The 18,545-nt window shown below is 43.0% G+C and overlaps 1 protein-coding gene across 1 annotated transcript in view; it reads left to right on the plus strand.

Moving 5' to 3' along the window:
- The window catches only part of spryd3 (SPRY domain containing 3), a 43,280-nt gene extending 25,988 nt beyond the window's left edge, over nt 1-17,292 (plus strand). The window contains exons 8-11 of the mRNA XM_070839853.1: nt 6,305-6,362; nt 12,882-13,001; nt 13,553-13,692; nt 16,369-17,292. Coding sequence (XP_070695954.1) covers nt 6,305-6,362; nt 12,882-13,001; nt 13,553-13,692; nt 16,369-16,503 — 453 coding nt within the window. The 3' untranslated portion in view covers nt 16,504-17,292. The remainder of the gene's footprint in view (nt 1-6,304; nt 6,363-12,881; nt 13,002-13,552; nt 13,693-16,368) is intronic.
- Nucleotides 17,293-18,545: the final 1,253 nt, after the last annotated feature.

The following is an 18,545-nucleotide window of genomic DNA, read 5'->3' on the forward strand; positions in this document are numbered from 1 at the left end:
AATCAAGGGAAGCTATTCAGAATATGAAAAACACAGGAAAAAAAGCAGGAAAACCCTCATGTCCTGAAAAACAAACAAACCCCTAAAATCCTACTAAAAAAAAAGCATAACACTGAGGGAGGATAGAGAAGTGAAGGAGCAGGTTGCGGAGAGTATTGGAAGATGGATGGATAGGTGTGATGAGGACTGAAGGGACAGATGTGATTCAGGAGCCATCAAGTGTCTGAATGAAACTGATGGTTTTCTCAGTCTGCACCGACTCATGCTCTGTTCACATGCATTAATACAGTCATAAAGCCACATACACAAACAAGAAAAAAAAAAAAAAACAAGAAATAAAACTGCTCAGGAGACTGAAATGGCAGCGTTTCCTCTGACCTGGTATGCCCTGGGACCGGGTCCTGGGAACAGCTCCCATTTCCTCTTCCTTCTGTGATGCAGCAGTCCTACTAACCGCTTTTCAGTGCTGCCTCTGTCACCCTGTTTATTTTTACAAGGTCAATTTAGGATAAAACAGTCAGTCTGTGCCAAGGCCTCTGACCTGGAAGTTGCAGGACACACAGCAGCACTTGCACAACAACTCGGTGTGTCAACTCTGTACGAGGTGCTCCTTGATATAATTTCAGTTTGGAGCTGCAGCGAATCAGTCAACTGACAGAAAATTAATCAAACAACTGTTATGAGAATCAAATAATACAATTTTTAATGCCAAATAATGCCAAAACAAAAATTTGATTGAGAATTTGATGATTTTTTTTGTCATAACTGACATTAAACTGAATATCTTTGGGTTTCTGGCTTTTTGGCGGGCAGTCCAATCCACCATTACACGTTTATTGTTGGTTTCTGTTTATTAATTAGCTGTCCGACCCACTACTTCACTGTTTTCACTGTCTGTGATCTTAAAGTATAATTTTTTGGCTGCACCAGGCATCTGTTTTGAGTGAAAAACCCTTTAAACTGACTCTGTGCCTCTCAGCACTAAAAGGTAGACAACCTTACTGATTAGGACACCAACATACGTAAGAAAAGTTATTGGGGGTGCAAATGTCAATAAGATTCAATGGAATTCTCCTCCCAGCTCTTAATATTGATAGGACTAACAAGCACTTCCTTGCAATGTGCAGTCTGTCCTCTTGAAGCAGTCTCAGTGCTCCTGATTGACCAGCCCTGCAAGCTCATCCCCAGTAGTTCCTAGATCATGGGGCAGTACAAGCTCTGAAGCAGGGTGTTTGTGGGAGGGGGCAGGAAGCTAAGCTGTGGATCCGAGTGAGTGACTACCCTTAAAGGTTCTCGGAAAGGTATATGAAATGAAATTTGGCAGATCCCAAATGGAAAATGTGTTGTCCGGGACACATTGGGCAAAAATGTTATCGCAGAACACTGTTAAGCTCAACACTAATGTGAGTGCTCTATCCTGTTATCTTTTCCTCCAGTCAGTCAATAACAGAACAGACTTAGTAATTTATCAGTTTTATGTGTTTGTGTCAAGAGCGCACAAGTGATGAACGTGCCCAAACTCATACGCACAGATAGGCTGTTGTTCTCCCCACTCCAGTCAGATCAACAGCTAATGTCAGATGGTTGTTGTTATCGTGTGGGGAGCCAGAGGTTTTAGCCTGATGACACGAGGTTATACAAACAGACCTGCATTAGGTTACTACACAGTCTCTACCCAGCCCCTATACGTGAGATTGTGTGGGCACGTACGAACAGAAACGCACTACTACCCCCTCGCCCCCCACCCTACACACTCTGCCTTCAACACACACACATACACTTGCACCCGTTGTAATTCATGGCTTAAGTTATATTTTTAGACAGCTCTGTGATATGCCAGTGTGATAGCCGCTGCAGATGATGGCTATCTGCTTCCACATGGTTCCCCTCTCGGCCCGCACCTTTCCGCTCTTACACTTTCAGACTTGTTTACTCTGCCACCGTGTGGAAATGCAGGCTGCTCTGATGACACCGGTGTTGCAGCTGCGGATCTGATATTGCAGACCTTTGCTTCACCATGCTGTGGACACAACGGCAGTGTTTATTGTTCTTAGAAGCAGCTTGCATGTCTCTGATGGCTTCTGCAAGCCGATGAGGGGAAGTGACCATGTTTGAAAGTTTATGGTAGGTGGGAGTGGACCAGCAGGTTAACATGGTGTTCTCTCTTTTAAAATGCATTCCATCACATGTTGATAGAGAAGGAGTGTAGTTGGGATTTAGTGGCGCCACCACTGATTGAAAATACAAAAATCAGAGCATCAACTGTTGTAATTTCCAAACCACAATAGGTTGGAATGTTTTGCTATCGGAGGGAAAGCTCTTCCAAGTTCGACAAAACAATGTGATCTGTGCTTTACAGAATTTATGGATAGAAACTGTTTGTAACTGGGTGAAAAAACCTTAATATCATGCTGAGAAGAATCTGAAGATTAAAATCTTATTCATACACTGTCAAATAGTTTTTTCAGGCACTAATCCTGTATAAAAGAATGCTAAACTAAAGGTTATGTGATGTTTCTGATGGTATTTCTGTGCTACAGTACATGTGCTTCTGTTAAATTTCACATGTAATTTTAAAGTATCATGGTCATTTGAAGAAAAAAGACGTTGTTAAGCCCTGCCCCTTAGTTTGTGTTGCTACACCTGTCAAGCTTTCCCTCATGACATAATTATGTAAATAATGCCAGATCTACGACTCATTTTTGAAACAACGGAGCCCCAATTTCAGAGTGAGACAACAGTGGTTTCTCATTTCTGGTGGCCACTGACGATAAAGTCGGCATCCTTACCTGCACCTGAATTTTGATTCCCAGCGGGGAAATTGACTTGACAGCAGATGGACAGATATAAGTATAGTTAAATAGAAATGTAAAAAATGTGTATAGAAATTAGAAGAGGGACTAAAATAGAAACTAGAGAGGCCAATTAAAGTTAAAATTACAAGGCATCAATGATGTAGCTGTGATCAACAGCAGCAAAGTCAGCAAGATATAGAATATGTATTCAACAGTAAAGGAGAAAAGCCTCCTGGGATGAAGACTGACTGATGTATTGAGCGAATGTAATAAGTAACATCAGTTGAAGTTGCTGGAGTGAAAACTTCCCCAAACTTAAAAACTTTTTATGCCACACCACCGGCAGCACAGAAGGCCAGAGGCCTTATTCTTTCGGGTTGTCCATCTGTCCATCCGTCCCATTCTTTCATTAATTTCATCCTTCCATTCATGGTTCTGGACAGACACGGATATGAACTGCAACTTGACTGGACAAACGCAAGGTGGTCATTCTAGTTGGTTGTAAACCAGAGTATTGGACAGATTGAAGTTTTGACCTGATAATGGCGGCATAGGACAGTGGCAATCTGTCCATCAGTTGTCTGTGTCTGAAACACTACTATGCCAGAGGAAAAGTTAGTGGATCACCAAAGTCAGTAGGCTTCATCCTCCGTGAACCATGAATGTCTGCACAAAATTATATAGCAATTCATCCAATAGTTGTTGAAGTATTTCCGTCTGGACCAAAGCGGTTGACTGACTGACATTGTCATCCCACTGCTCACTGCTAAAGTCAAGATACTGTGATACTGAGGTAATGCTGATATTGTAAAGCCTCATTCTCAGTATAGAGCAGGGAGCGCTGCTTCAGGTTTTCCCACTATCCCACTACATTTATTTGACGAATAGAGCACACTGAGTAGATGGACACAACAATTACCAAGAAGACAGCTATGAAAACAGGCATTTAACTGTTGATCCGTTTATCAGACACAAGTCTGCGGTTTACATTAAAGCACTATAAATCCACCAGTTATTTATTTAGCCATTCCTAATGTTGTCTTATTTCAGCATGTTCCTCAAAATCTCTGATTAGATCAGTGTCTGTGCATCATCAATCAGGGGGCAAACACCCATACGTCCACCTCAGGGAGATGCAACCCACATGCCAGTCAGCCGGAGGAATCCTCCGACTTGTGGTTGAGACGAGGGGGAAGAGGAGCAGACTTGGCGGATCAAGAGGTTTCAGGCTTGGAGCAGTAGCTGCATTCCTCCATGTCTCTCTGTCTTCCTCTGCTGATGTCTCACTCTGTCCTCCTCCTCCTCCCTCTCTCGCTGTCTCTCACTTTCCCCCCATCCATCTCCATTTCCTGTTCCTCAGGCCCCAATGGGGTTGTCAGACAGGATCGTTTATGTTTCCCTGATGTCCTGTCCTCAAATGCTGCACTCTGTCTGCCTGACCCGACGGAGCTGTCTGTCTGTCCCTATTACTCTTTTCTCTGCTCCACACAGGTGCTAAAAGTAAACTTTTAATCTGCCTTATTATGTTTTTGAGGAATGTATTGCCTCATCAGTCTCTGCATCAGTGGCAGTTCTTTTGTTTCAATTAATGAACATTTCGCTTTACCGTGACTTGCCAATGGCTGATTTTTTTTTTCTTTTTTCCCTCTTGGTCATATTTTGGATTTTTTTGACATGATGAAAATGGAAGGTTGCCTTTTTTTGTCTCTGAATACTAGCTGAAAAGAAAAGCAGTTGGGAGAATTTACCTGGGAGAGTATCTGAAGGAGAAAGCATTTACATGTAGCCTACTGGGGGATGAAAGAGGAGCATAATGTCATTGCCCTCCTCCTCCTCCTCCTTCCTCTCTCAGTGTGTTTATACAGTAATGGAGGTGCAGCCTAGAAGACAGATAAAAAAATCTCTGGTAATTATCTCTGAGTCATACTCTGATCTTATCTGAAAGTTGGCCCTTTGGTTATTTCTGTTGGCATAGTTATTTCTGAAACCTGCGAAAAGGCATGTGTAATGTACATGCAGACAGATGAAGAGAGAGAGCCAAAAACATCCTCAGCTCTTGGAAAAGCAGCTGACACTGACAGAGATGGTTTTCAAAACCAACAACAAGAGCAAGAAGTGTAAGGCATAGATGTAACGGTGTGTTTATCAGCTCTAACATACGCTGCAAATGTTAGCATGCCCACTTAACTAGCCTGTTACTTTAGTAGTAACCTAGCGTCACTTCCAAAGCTGAGGAGCATATCATTAGCTAACGTCACTGTTTTGTGGGGGTACAGGTGATGCTCAGGGCTGAGACTGTACACTCAGCCAAATTTGGTACCTGATAGCATTAGCATTACATTTCCATACATACTACAAACTTGAAAAAAGCATAAATCTAAACTCTGTGTTGTTTGTCCAGATTTGTGTTTGCATAGTTGCATTCAAACAGAGTTATGAGTTATGAAATTGCATTTTAATGAATCATTTCCTGTACTAGGGCTATCTAGCTCTTCCTTGAAGTACAAGAACAGCGTTGCTCTATCTTCTACACTGATCATCAGCTGGTGAGGATGCGGACGTTTTGCCTGCATTATATCATCAACGAGAGCCATTACGTTCTGTCTCTGGTCAACGAGAACGAATCTCTGTCGGTTACATTTTTGTATAGACGTTCGTGGTCGCCAAGCGATGCAGCCAACTGACTTTGGTGACACTTCCTCTACAGCCATGGCGACGTTGACGTTTTTGACTTTTTAGTGATAACTATTTGAGGGGTTGCTGTGAAATTTGGTACGGCCACTCATCTTCCCCTCCGGATGAACGGAAAGCGCTTTGGTGATCCCTTTTAATTCACTATCATTACTAATACCGTACTTATATTATTACTCATAATATACCTCATTCCTCTGTGCACAAATCTCCCAAACTATTTCAAACACATCAAAGAGCCACACTATTGCACGCAGGGACATGTTCCTTTATTACCACATGAGCACTGTAGTTTATGTTGTGCCACCTGTTAACATTACCATGTTAACTGTAATAATAGTGTGGTAACATGGTAAATCTCACTCACAACAGGGCCATTATACCACCAAAGTAAAAGTAGCTTTCTCAGCAGTATGGGTCTGATAAGCATGCATTTCAAAGATGGTTTATGTTTCTGATTCTGTGAATGTGGCTTTATTTCAGAATGTTTTGGCATACTTCACTGTTGGTTTAGACATTTGATACACTCCCAAAACTGTCATTATAGCACTGAAGTGGTTTTTGCGTAGAATCAGCCCAGTGTGAATTGTTCATTGTGGTTCATTTTATATGGAACCCTTTTTGTAAATGGCTTTTGATTTAAAGAGGTGTCTGTGGTCTTGATTAGTCCTCTTTGGTAGTCAGTGAAAGTACCTGGTGTAGTTTTTATTTGAACAAAACCTGCAGGGTCTTGGCTCTCCATAGGTACATAGCTTAAAATCACATTCATGACCGTGAAAACGTGTATTTATGACCTGTGGAACTTCTTGTGTGTGCAGGACTACCCCAGGAACAGGCACCCAGGATGGAGCCGAGGGTCAGTGGCGTACCATGCTGGTGAGATTTCAAGCCCCTTTTTCCTCTTTCTCTTTCTCTTCCAGTCTCAGAAAAGTGGTTGTGTGCAATTTCCTTTTCATGAGTGTGGAATTCCCCCCGTAGCCTTCTTTTAATGAAATAAATAAACCTCATAAACTTCCTCTTAAGTATCTATCTGCTGCCTTCAGATGCAAACATCACAGGGTCCCGTCTCAGCTGGATGTTAAGGTGCCTAGCACAAACCGAGATCAAGGAGGAGGATCGCAGGCAGATATAAAGGACAGAGAGCAGATAAAACAGACGGCATCGGAAAGCAAAGAAGAATCGTATCTCTCTACATATCAGTGTCTTCCTGTGGGCGTTTGGTCATCTCTCAATATCTCTCTAAGCAATGAAAAAAAACACAAAAAGTTTAGTTATCTTTATCTTCCAACACTTCCACGCACACGCATACACGTTCAGTCTTGGTTGTTTGTGACGACAGGCCTGTGAACATTATCTGCACGGGCATCTGCACAAAACCCTCACAGCTCCCATTCCAGGCCTCAGCACCCCTTGCTATCAGCGCTAAGAGATTAGCTATCAAACGCTGCTGCCATGATATGAGGATAGCAGCAGCTAGGTAGGTGGTTGTTATTACATCGCACAAGCTACATTAGGTAGTCGGCTCTTTATCTAACAATCCACTGTCGCAGACAAGATCTTGTTAGTCCTTATCAGAGTGAAACTGTTAGGAGCTAGCTGGCTTTTATCACCATTATTTTGGTCTGAAGCGTCCCATTGTTGATGTTACTCATGGGGAATTTCAGCTGCTCTCACTCCGAATGATTCACACAGCAGAAATGTCACTTTCTGTCATACGTTTTTCCACCAGGAAACATGTATTATTTTATTTTTAGAAGAAGGTTTATATACTCTCTCCCAGTTGACCTCCAAATCAGCTATCAAAACACATTTTCTTGTTCACTCCGCACATTCCATTCATGTCTCGAGCTGATGTTTATAGTCCGTAAATCCCCATATCCCTTTGCAGATTCCATTTATACTTAGGATACATTAATAATAATAATAGTTGATGCTGTGTGTCCTGCCGGGGTCTGTGGATGATGCCTCATTGCTGAGTGACGGACGAGGCCAGTCATTCACAGGGGCTCGCCTTGCCAGTCCCAGAGGCCTAGCGCTGTGGTCTGCCTGGTTTGGCTGCCATGCGTTGGACACCACAGAAATGTGCACGCCCCAGCACAGCTCCCATTAATCTTATTTGTTAGAGACTAAAATGATGTATGTGGCTTTCCACGCTGTGCGTATGAGGTTTGCCTTCCCGTGCTTGGGTTAAGGTGCAGGCTCTGATCCAGCTACTTAAAATCAACAGCCAGGGCCTCTTCTTCATATCTCCCCTCGCTCCTCCACGCAAACAGCTTAGGAACCTCCAGAATTGCATGCAGACACTCTTTGGCAAAGGGACAAACACTTAATGTATACACAGCATTATATACCCCAGGTCATATAACCACAGCAGAAATTGCTTAAAGAAGGAATGACTACCTTTGTTTCTTTGGTTTTCCTGCTTGGTGCAAGCCAAGAAATGCTGTGAAGAGGTGTTTCTGTGACACGTGGTACCTCTGTTTATTAACTTTTATGATTCGTCGTATTTAACCTCAGTATCTAAAGGGGCATACGTCTGCCAAAATATTCTTGGCAGGCCTTAGCTTTGTATCGACTGTTGAAAGTCGTTGTTATATTTTTATCGTACCTCATGCTGTTCCTTTATGCACCGTGAGTGTGACTGTAATGTTTTTATCATTAGCATTCGGGAAAAGAGTTTTTTTATATTATTCAGCCTGGAGGCAAATAAATAACTTGCATAATGATTCAATGCAAAGTTCTTCCTTTTCTTGATTATACTTTGCATCTTTAGTTCGATTACTGAGCCCGACGTCTGTCACCCTGATTTATGGTGCGTTGTATTGGGCACGCGACCAGTGTTGACCTGGATCACATATGATGTGTGTTATTGACTTTTAAGGTTGTGATTTTACTCCAGATACATTCCAGTTATATACACAAATGCCTGCCAACCATATCGCTGCTCCTTTGTATAGCTTGTATAGTTTGAGAGTTCCTTGGCCTGCGCTGGTGTTACCACGAGTGTTTGTGTTGGGAACTGGCCCAGTGCGGACCTCCATCCTGCGTGTTGGCTCGGGTCGGCTCCACAAGTTAATGGGCCGTGGGGCACTGTGGGCCCCTGTGGGCCCTATCAGGAGCAACCAGCCATCCAACCAGTGAGTGCTCCTCAGCAAGCCTCATTAACCCTGTCACCCCCTCGGAACCCCCCATCGGTGACTCGCACGTGCTATGACTCAACACCCGCAGCTGAAGGTTGTGTCCTACCAACACCACCACCATCCATCCCTCACCACCAACCAACCTAAGATAATAGGGCTCAGTCTAACTTCTGTGCTCTGTATCAGTGACAGGGTCTAATCTGATTCCAGCTCAGGTTCTGCAAAAACAAATATTAAATACCAACATGTTGTGTGGGGGGATTATATTACCTGCTTACCTAATGGGACAAAAATGGATTTGGATGACATCATCTCTATAACACTGTCAGTACAAAGGGAGTTATTTATGTATTTATTTTAAATTATTTGATAAGTGAATTATTTGAAAATAGTGAAAAATGCATTTTCCTAAAGCACAGGTTGATGTATTCACATTGTTTTGTCCAAAACCTAAAGATATTCCATTAACTAACACAGAAAACAGCAACTCTTGATATTGAACCAGGCATTACTAGCATGGAACATGACTTAAATGATCAATCCATTATAAAAATTGTTTTTGGTTTTAAAATTTTCTGCTGATTGACTAATAGTTTGAACTCTAACTGGTCGTGATGTACAAACGTGTGTTTAACCTGCATTGCCTTTATACATGGGTGTTTGGTGGTCGACCTGCCACATTCGGTCCACAAACCAGCTGAGGCTGCAACTAACGATTGTTTTTTCCTTTAGTGATGATTCATCTGCCAATTGATTAGTAATAGTAAATAAGATCATCACAGCTTTAAAACCCCAAAGTGTATGTAGTTTATTTTTCATCAAACTGTCCAAACCCTGTCCAATTCAGTTTATTATCACTTCAGGAAAAAAAGGGGAGCTGGTTCGGAAAAAGCAACTTTAAAAACGTAAAAAATGATTTGATTACTTGACTTATGGTTTCCGCTGTAAAACCAACACAGTGTTGTACGTCACATGAGCCTCGCGCTAACACAGAAGACATTAACCTTACCAATACCATGTAGCTGCAGAGGCTGTACTGCAGAACCGCGCTGCTTCATTCTGGAGTCGGTCCGCCCCAGAGATGATTTAAATCTATACTTTATTAGCAGGGGCCTCACTGGCAAATGGGCCCAGGAGGTATATTGTATATTACAGTATATATCAACAGCTCAACGCTTTGTTTGTGATAAACTCACATGGCAGCTGCAAATGGAATTCATAGTAAAATCTTGGGAACATGCACAAACTCATATGTATGTGAATTAATGGAGGATATAAATATTTTAATTTTCATGTTTTAGGAGTCTGTGAAGTCATTGTTCCGTGGGTGGGGAAGCCCAGTCTTTTCCACACTAACTCTCGTGTTACTCTCTCGGTTCCAGCTGGTGCCGGTCCCGTCCTCGGTCAGGTTCTGTGAACCACAGAGTCTGCTCTCTCTGTTGTGGGCCCGCCTCCAAACCCTAAGCTCAGCTCCAGTTTTCAGCTCCTTGTGGCTGCTAGTATCACCATGTCACCGGCACCTGGTGGTGGTCACAGTAGTAGACTCTTGCATTAACACCATCACCAGAATTCTGCTCCATGCACTCACCAGCCTCAGAGCCAAACCTTGGCCAACACCTCTGTGCTAATTTTAAACTCCAGTCTCCAACAAAAGTTTCAACATTTTCCGCCGCAGCCTAGCTCCAAATTGAGCTCTCGATTTCCAGCCTTCTAAGCACCAAAGCACACTTGAAAAAGTGGCAGAACATATTCTTGTATTCTCAAAAACAAAGGCGGCCTTTTACTATAACATCCAGGCTGGTAAATGAATGTTTCTCATTGTGTGCTTCTTCCAGATAAATGATTAAACTTTAAAAATTCAGCTTACGTATTATGGGGGGCAGGTGGTGTTGAAAACAAGTTGTGTTATGGGAAATGTAGGACACAGTGTCAATGGAGCTTCATCTGTACAAGTGAGAGTCAGAATATCAGCCTCTGTATTCCTTTTTTTCAATATGTCTCGTGTGCACCCCCCAACTTTTTAGAAGTGCAACGCTAAGTTGTTTGAGGATTCTTTTAATCTAACATCTGGAAATAGTGAAAAATCCCCATCAAATGTTTCGACAGCTCTTGTTGTCATGTGTACACGTTGCTTGATCAACTTTCCAAACTCAAACATTCAATTTACAGTGAATTAGAGAACTGATAAAAGCAGCAAATACTTTGGAGAATGTTGTATTTTCACTTCATGAATGACTTTAAATGAATGACTTTAAATTGATTATTAAAATTGTTCCTCTCCTTGATGTACTGATCGTCTCAGCCCTAATCCCCTATTAAGAAACAAACACTAGACTGTAATCACAGTTTGTGTGTGTCTCTTAGGTAAAAGGGTTTGCATTAGTAGTTTGGTAGTTATCCCTTGTTAGTCATTACTTATCCCAATGATTTAGTCGTAATTTGTGCAGGTACTCACTGAATCCGTGAATATAATCTAAATAAAAACTGCAAACGGACTGGGCAAGAATTTTGACGATTGCTCCAGTCACTGTAGCGACCGCTCGTCCAGCCTTCAGCGCTCCGCCAGGCTTTTCCCACCTTTCTTATCCCAGTGAACTAGCTCCATCCTCAAGATCCCCAAACCTGGACCTGCACACCCCAGCTCACCTCCAGCACCAGCCCGTGTCACTCTCCAAAGCCCTGCTCTGCTATTTTTAGTCGCGTTGCGCCTGTGCCGTCGTGGCTCCACTGTTTGCCTAGTGTGTGGTGTTGTGACAAGGGCCCGCATGGGAGCCGTAATGATACAGTGTCTCCGTCTCCCTCCCGGTGCTCAGATAGAGATTGTTTAAACAGTATCCTGAGCCGGGGACGGGTCCCATGACAACTCCATAAATATTTACCAGCAGCAGCCACGCCGCTTCGCTTGAGGAGAGCTCGTCTGCAGGATACCTCTGCAATGTTTTTCTTTTGCCTTTTTTTCCCCTCATTGTTGTCTCTCGCAACTGTAGTATGTGTTGTTTTGATGATTTCCTTTGGATGTTTTTGATGTATTTCTTTTTTTTTTGAGAGAGAGAGAGAGAAGTGTTTTTACTAGCGCTGCTTTCACCTTCACACATCATCATCTGACTGGAATGTCGGGATGTCCTGAATGTTAGCACTACAGTGCATTGTACGTACACATGCTACGCTGTGGTAACAACATTAAAGGATGCGGTGTAGTCCACATCTTGTCAGTCAAGTTCAGCAGCGACACTCATAACAGAGGGACAAAAATGACCTCACACATCTACCTGAATTCAGTGCTTTTTTAGACTCTTCAAGACCTGCTCTTCAAAAAGGGCCATTAGAACGTATTAACGAGTTTGAAATCGGATTTACTCTCAAGTATTTTGTCTTGCCTGCTGTAGACAGTAATGTTAGTTATTAAATGTTTTTGCATCTGACTGCAGACTGCCAGGAGATGTTAAAAAACGGTAAACTCAGTCAGTTTCAGTCAGAGACATCAGAGCTGTAGCTTGCTGTCAGCAGTGCTAGCTACAGCAGGAAGCTTATCATATAATAGGTAAAGTGTTGATATTAGCACAAACCTAGAGTCGTGTGTAATTGGTTAATACATCCATCCACACTCATCTGGTCCAGTTCACATTAATTTAATTAGAAACTAAAGTTCAAAACTGCAGGGAAGTAGGGCTCTGACAGTATGGATTTTTTTCTTACTGCAACGTATCCCTGCAGTTGGTTGGTTTACCGTCATTGCACCCATGAAAATTGACGCTGGTGCTGAGAAAAAAAACTCTATATTGACATGGGCTCTTGTGCTAATAAAAACATGTACAAACAATATAGAATGAACTGTGACCAAAGCTGTTCATTGCCCTAAAAACTAAACAAAAGGTCAAGAATGGCTGCAGCTTGTAAATGAACAGCTACTAAAGTACTAAAACACTCTCAAAGAAATAAATTATTATTCTTCAAACAGCAAATGATATGCTTTAAGTAAAATTACTATCATAATACTTTGGCTTTAGTCTGATTTGGCAACTGCAACATAAAAAGGGAACATATATATTATTTTAGGTAATCTTGTCTGTACTGCTTGTACTTCATGATACGTACTTGTGAGTGAAACAGTCATTGAACTCTATGTGGTATTAAAAAGGTCTTATTGGTCTGAAATTGAACCCAATGAACCTGCAGAAATGCTGCTCACAGGTTAACAGACACAAATGCATCCCTTAGTAATAATAACTACAGTTTTGCTCCTCCTGTCTGACAGATGATGGTAAGATCTTTCATGGCAGCGGGGTTGGAGACGCTTTTGGTCCCCGTTGCTTCAAAGGTGACATCATGGGCTGCGGCATCATGTTCCCACGGGACTACATCCTAGACGGAGAAGGTGAGGGCAGATTCAGGTGCTGCAATTACACCGTCACTCACTAAAGTGTGTCCGTGGGAGGTTTCGCTCTTAAACTTGCTTATTGTGGTTTTAGCACAAGTCGACTGCGGCAACACTCGGCCTTAAGTTCATTGTGTTGCATGTGGGAAAGAAACTGGATGCAAACCAAGATCCCCCGCACGGGAACTCCATTAGAGAAAGGGGAAGGGAGAGCCTATATTTGGCTTTCCTGCCAAATATAGGCTTTCCTGCTCTCAGGTGGTTTCACTACATCCACTCAAATTACCCAACCTGTGGCAACAATTCAGAAGTACTGTAGCGCTAAGATTTACAGATGGCACAAGACAGCAGCTAGTGTCATCTATCCTTGTAATCAGGGTCCAAAAAAAGAAAGCAAACCCGAGTTTGGAGCGTTAATTAACATGCTTTGCTGTTTTACTCCTTTGTGCTGTGTTTCCTGGCCTGGAAGTTCATCGGTGAGAAAAACCCGCGCTGCTCTGCTTCACATGAAAGGTTTTACTCAAACACACAGCGCTCTGTTTTGTCCACAGGTGACGTGGACGACTGGGATGGGCTGGAAGTCCATCCGGGTCACGCAGGCGTCCAGAACGTTCTGTACCTCAACGACGAGGAGGAGGAGGATGAAGATGGGGAAGAAGTAGATCAGGGGCAGGAGGGGAGGAAGGTCACGGTGAGGAACACTCATAAACACACTTACACAGTTGTTAACTATGCATGTTACAGATTCATCAGTGTTTACACAGAGCCACTTTTTTTAGCCACTAGGGGGCAGAATAACTAACTGTAAACACAGTATTGACTGTAAAATTAGCATACATTAGTATGAAAATATCAATTATAGATAGATATAGATTACATGTAACTAATTAAACTGTCAACTGTGACCTATTTGATGGGTAACAGTGGTGAGCTGCCAGTAAATGTGCTGACAGATTAGATCACCAGCACTGTGCCAGTGTACAGTGCTGGTGAATCACTACCTTCCTCTGCTGCCTGCTACTGCTGGGAACAGGGTTAATGAGAGCAATGAGAATGAACCAAACACTGAGACGCTCTGTTGAGCCGAGGGAAACCCAGGTGCTGGGTAATTTGTCTGTTGTTTTATCCCGAAGAGCAACTCCTTTCACATTACAACTAGGCATTTGAGTCATTTCTAATATAAGGTTGTTGATTAGTGCAACACGTTGCAGATACAATAAGTGTTGAATGAGCTTAGTCGGTTAAAATTGTTTTCTGTTCTGCGGCACATCTCAGATCACAATGAGGGGCAGCAAAAACCACATAAATACCCTTTGTAAATAAAATCAAAGCTGACCGATGCGGGGAAATCAAACAAAAAAACACAAAGGTCAACAGGGCGTGGATGAATATAGTAAGTTAAGTTAAGCATCTGTATTTTGAGAGGACATTGTGTCTTTTTTGAAGAGTAAAATAGAAGTTTGTATACAATAAGGGTCTTACTGAAAAGAAAATATTTTGGAGAACCTGTGAGGAGGCTCTGGTGGCATCTGAGGCATCCCTGCTTTTTTTTCTCCTTCTGGGTCTGAAATTAAAGTTGATAATGTTTTTAATAGAAGGTGTAATTTAACTTCTTGTTGTAGTCACATCAGCCTCTTGTTGTTATTCAGAGTTGGAGATATCAGGAATTATATTTCCAACCCTGGCAGAAATAAGAGACGTCAACAAACCGGTGGCACAATGGCTGCAAAGCCACCGTCACTGCCAGACGCACCTAAATAAAACCCTAAATATCCAACTATACACTGTTGGTTTGTATTTGGCTTTACAGGTTTGAAGGTTAAGCACTCTAACAGGAGGAAAAAGTGCATTAGTTGGGGACTATTTCCAGCAGCGGATTAATCCACATTTGGCGCTCTAGTATTTCCAGCAGCAGGACGGTGTTTGTGGGACTAAATGAGAATAAACTACAGTGTGCATGTTGATAGTAATGAAGAAGCATGTCACCCAGTGTACTGGTGTCTATACTGGCTACAAATACATAATGCTGCAACCCATGAATATTCGCTCTTTCTGCTTGAAAAATGAATTGAATGATTGATAGAGTCAATGAGTCATTTTGACTCATTGATTAATTGACTAACATTGCAGCTCTGTTTCACAGTGCAGCATTAAGCCTTGCAGCCGTACATGGATTCGCCCTTTATATCTCCATTCTGTGTGCAGAGTGTCTAAAGCCCAAACAGCCATAGTACAAGATTATTGATCAAAGTGCTGAATAGTAAGTCTCTGGATCTTGTTTTTGGAAACGTCACAGCAGGATTACAGCAGCTATTTCATATTCCTTAGAAGAGCAGGGAGCTCAGCGTATTGCATCACAGTGATTTCTATCATACTCTGGTGTGTGTGTGTGTGTGTGTGTGTGACCTTTTATTTTTCAGTCCACACACTCGTCCGTCTAACCACGCCTCGCTGCAGCGTTAAAGCCACGTTACACTCATTGAACCACTGCGTGTTCCAGCTGTCGTTAGCTTGTGATCGTTATAATTACTGCGGTTTTCACTTTGTCTTGACTCGTAGCCGCTTGGGCTAACTTGCCCACACGGTTGTGCTCGTAGAGGCCGGGGGGGTCACTGATGTGTGTGAGTGCACGCAGTGCTGAAACCCAAGTGGGTGAGAATAGAAGAGGCCGAGTCGTAATCCAGAGATTTGTCAATATTTATTCAGCAGGACACATTACCCTGCATGCACTGGTCCTTGACGTTACAGAGGTCTCTGTGGGCACGGCTACACATGTGTGGGGGTGTCGAAGGGGGGGTTGTTGGTGTTCCAACTAATGAAGCTTATTGCAGTCTCACTCGCCCTTCATCTGTAATTGAATAGCGGTTAAGCCTTTCTTTTTTCGAGTGGGTGGTACAGTAAATGTTTGATATGTGACTCAGCCTGATTTATCGAAGACACACACTCCACAGTACTTCACTTGTTGTTTTAGTGTGTCGGTATTTGCTCTCAGACTTGGAAAGAAGCCCTCGGTATTAGCATTGAAAAGCTTGTTGATGTTCTTTTGAGAACAGCTGGATAATGTTTGATCACTCGCTGATTTAGTAGAGACATGTACTGTAAACATTGACTTTTTCCCCCCTATGAAGACAGACATTACTCTGTCACCTGTTTGTTTAACGATATTTCCTAACTGCACATAATTCCTGTGTACAACTGGCACACTGAGACGCTCTCAAATGTAGTTTGCATTAGTATCAGAATGTCATTATGAAAAGACTTTTCTTACATGACTAATTGTTCCAGTGCCCCGTCGGTGGATTTGCCATCAGAGAAAGGCTAGTGCGTGTGTGTTATAACTCACTGTCGCCCCCCTGTGGTCCTGCAGGTGTTCTTCACGAGGAACGGGAAGCTGATGGGCCGGAGGGAGATGGCCGTTCCCCCCGGGGGCCTCTACCCCACCGTGGGGATGCTGAGCAGCGGAGAGAAGGTCAAGGTGGATCTGCATCCCCTCAGTGGATGAGCTGAAAGTGTGGACTGGACTTGTGACGCCCTGCAAACAGCTGGCTGCACTGTAGAGCTCACCCCACGGTAGCCTAGCATGCTGCTAACACTCGGCAGAACACACTCAGTTCAGCTGCACACATGCACGTTCCTGTTGTCTTCCTCGACACTGCCTCGGCTTTAATTTATAAGACTTGCAAATTTCACAGTCATCGCAGAAACACAACCAGATGGTCGTCCTGGTTGTGAAGCAGCGGAGAGAGGGTCCTGCACGGGTGGCTGCGTAGGTTACAGCATGCAAAGGGCAGGAGTGGACAGCTGCACCTCAAAGCTAAAAACTCCTGGAAGATACGTAACTGTTAATTCTATGCAATCTCTACTGCTATCATCCTCACGTCTCTGCATGCAGTGTGTCTCTGAAACACTGAGCTGTTAAATCCTTCTCATGAGGTCTGGCACACTTAGTTTATTTCATTTGTCACGACCCCAAGCAAAGCAGAGCGAGGCCAACAGTTGTGCAGAGTCAGAGCTTGTTGGTGGTTTATGTTTCAGGGAATACACCCTCTCTCTCTCTCTCTCTCTCTCTGTCTCTCTCTCTCTCTCTCTCTCTCTCTCTCTCTCTCCCTCCCCCTCCCTCTCCCTGCCCTCTCTCTGGGTGAGGCTGCCCCCCTGTGAGCGATCAGGGACCTGCTGTCGCACCGCCTCGCTCGCTGCTCTCCCAGAGCTGGCTGGAAGTGAACAGTGGATCTGTTTCAACATCTCAGAAAGGCATCTACGCTCTCTACGCTCACATTATGGCAGAGAATTATTACAGGTTAGGTAATCACAACCTCACGTAAGATGCTGTTACTGAGCAGCGTCACATCAGATTTCTGAGCGTTTCCTGTTTGAGCCAGACCACAAACAGCCACGTCAGGTATATATTCCACAAAGGATCTGCAAAATATACATTTAACTTTACCTTCTATGTCAGAAGTTCAGGGAATGTGTTTTGTTTTTGCACTTTGACAACCGGAGATGGACTCATGAAAGGGAGGCTGGGGAGACATTTAGGGCAGACATACATACAGTGGGCGGGCGAAATGTAAAAAACACCTTCCAGTATAATGCAGCCTGGTGCAACACCACAATCTACAGCCATAAATGTAACCACAGAGTTAGATAAACACCTCTGAGAGTACAGTGTAGCGTTGCAGTCCTCACACAGAAGTATCAGTTGCAGGTCTATTGTGTTGCATCATACTATAATGTGTTTTAATATTTTCTTCTCCTGTAGTCCAGGCTTCCCCCACTGCGCATGTTTGCCCTGAATATGGAGGATTATTTCCCACCTTAAGTTTCTTTTCCCCCTTCTTCACAGACTTAGAATGATGTGGTCGTGCAGGTAGTGTAAGAGATACTAAAGAGCCGAGCGAAGGAGGAAAACAAAAAAAATCTGCCCAAATGAATTTCTCGCTTTCGTAGTCAGAAGATAATTTCCTCTGCCTGATGCCATATGTGACGTTTAGTTAACTGCTGGATGTTTCTTTAAAAATGAAGACAATGATGTTTGGTCGCTGCTTGTGGTTTATGCTAAAAAAAACAAAACAAAACAAAAAACCCAAAAAACTTCAATCATGTGTTTGTGTGTGTGCACAGCGGCACCGTGGGCCTGTATCACAAAGCCAGGTCAGTGTATTAGCCATCTGTCTTTGGGCTCGACTCTGTTTGCTGGTTTCACAAAGGTAGATCACTTTTAACCGTGTTAGATTGCCACGGTAACGAAAACAGCCCCACCGCTGGCCAATCAGATCACAGGAAAAACTGAGTCATTCCTGCAGGGTGTGGACACGGACAGAAGCACTGGGTTTAGCACTATTAGAGAACAGCAGAGCCATGTTTTTATAGATCCGCATAGATGATGATTATTTCTTCCTGCAATTAATCGTTCAGTTTATAAATTGTCAGAAAATTGTGAAAAATAGCTGCTAAAAGTTCCTAAAAGCAGTTTATGTCTCTTCGTCTTGGTTTGTCTAATTAGCAGCCTAAAACACAGAAATTAGCAATTTGCTATCACAGTAG

The sequence above is a fragment of the Pempheris klunzingeri genome, chromosome 11 (assembly GCF_042242105.1).
Source record: "Pempheris klunzingeri isolate RE-2024b chromosome 11, fPemKlu1.hap1, whole genome shotgun sequence".
In the NCBI taxonomy this organism is placed as follows: Eukaryota; Metazoa; Chordata; class Actinopteri; order Acropomatiformes; family Pempheridae; genus Pempheris; species Pempheris klunzingeri.